The following is a 1,533-nucleotide window of genomic DNA, read 5'->3' on the forward strand; positions in this document are numbered from 1 at the left end:
TCAGGGGCCCCCTTAGCCCCTCAGCCCCCCAGCCGCGCAGGGCGACCCTGCGGAGCCAGCGCCGGTGCTCGGGAGGGACGCGAGGAGCCGAGCTCACCCCGGCGGGAAGGCGGCAGGCGGGCCGAGGGCCTCCCCCGGCAGGTGGCCAGTAGCTGTGACCGGATTTTGCCCGAAAGCGCTCGGTTCCCACTCACAACTCAGCTGCCCCAGTGATAAAGAAGTAATAGAGATCATGGGGAAACTGGGCTTTGAGAAGGCTTGGATTAAAGAGGAGCAACGAGAGCAGAAGGATGAGGAAAAACTACCCATGAATGAAGAAGAAATACAGAGGTACGTAGAAAAATTACAGAGCTGCATAGAAAAAATGCAGAAGAATGAAGAAGAAATGCGAGAGAACAAAGAAAAAATGAAGAAGAACGAAGAAAAGATACAGGAGATCGACGAAAAAATACAGGAGATCAAAGAAAAAATACAGGAGAACGAAGTAAAAATACAGGAGGACAAAGAAAAAATACAGCAGATCAAAGAAAAGATACGGAACAATGAAATAAAAGTACAGATGAACAAAGAAAAACAGGAAAAGAAAGAAAGAATGCTGAAAAATGTGGAAAAACTACAGAAAAATGAAGTAAAAGCAGAGAACGAAATAAAAATGGAGTTCATGGATAAAGTACAGGCAATCAAAGAAAAAATAAGGAGGAACAAATCAAAAATACTGAAGGACGAAGAAGGAATGCAAATCAAAGAAGGAATTAAGAACAAGGGAAAAGTACAGGAGCTAGACAAAAAAATACAGGACCTCGACAAAAAAATGCAGGAGCTTGATGAAAAAATGCAGGAGCTTGACGAAAAAATACAGCAGCTCAAAGAAAAAATACGGAACAATGAAATAAAAATACAGACAAACAAAGAAAAAATACAGGAAAAGAAAGAAAGAAGGCTGAAGAATATGGAAAAAATACAGAAGAATGAAGCAAAAACAGAGAATGAAATACAGGAGTTGAAGGAAAAAATACAGGCAATCAAAGAAAAAATGAGGAGGAACAAAGAAATGCAGATCAAAGAAAAAACACATCAGATCAAAGGAAAGATACAGGAGCTTGATGAAAATATACAGGAGAATGAAATAAAAATGCAGGATGACAGAGAAGAAATACAGCAGATCAAAGAAAAGATACAGAAGAATGAAATAATAATGCAGATGATCAAAGAAAAAATACAGGAAAATGAAGAAAGAAGGCTGAAGATTGTGGAAAACATACAGAAGAATGAAGCAAAACCAGAGAATGAAATAAAAATACAGGAGGACAAAAATAAAATACAGCAGATCAAAGAAAAGTTACGGAAGAATGAAATAAAATTAGAGATGATCAAAGAAAAAATGCAGGAAGAGGAAGAAAGAAGGCTGAAGAGTGCAGAAAAAATACCAAAGAATGAAGAAGAAATGCAGATCAAAGAAAAAATTAGGAAGAACAAAGAAAAAATACAGAAGCTCAACAGAAAAATACAGGAGCTTGACGAAAAAATACAGAA

General features: G+C 38.4%; 1 protein-coding gene across 1 annotated transcript in view; it reads left to right on the forward strand.

Annotated features, from left to right (window-relative positions):
* Positions 1 to 1,518, forward strand: part of LOC113948943 (golgin subfamily A member 6-like protein 22) — a 1,812-nt gene extending 294 nt beyond the window's left edge. The window contains exons 2-3 of the mRNA XM_027646973.1: positions 16 to 1,412; positions 1,511 to 1,518. Coding sequence (XP_027502774.1) covers positions 233 to 1,412; positions 1,511 to 1,518 — 1,188 coding nt within the window. The 5' untranslated portion in view covers positions 16 to 232. The remainder of the gene's footprint in view (positions 1 to 15; positions 1,413 to 1,510) is intronic.
* Positions 1,519 to 1,533: the final 15 nt, after the last annotated feature.

Source organism: Corapipo altera, unplaced genomic scaffold (assembly GCF_003945725.1).
Source record: "Corapipo altera isolate COAL_440 unplaced genomic scaffold, ASM394572v1 62, whole genome shotgun sequence".
NCBI lineage: Eukaryota > Metazoa > Chordata > Aves > Passeriformes > Pipridae > Corapipo > Corapipo altera.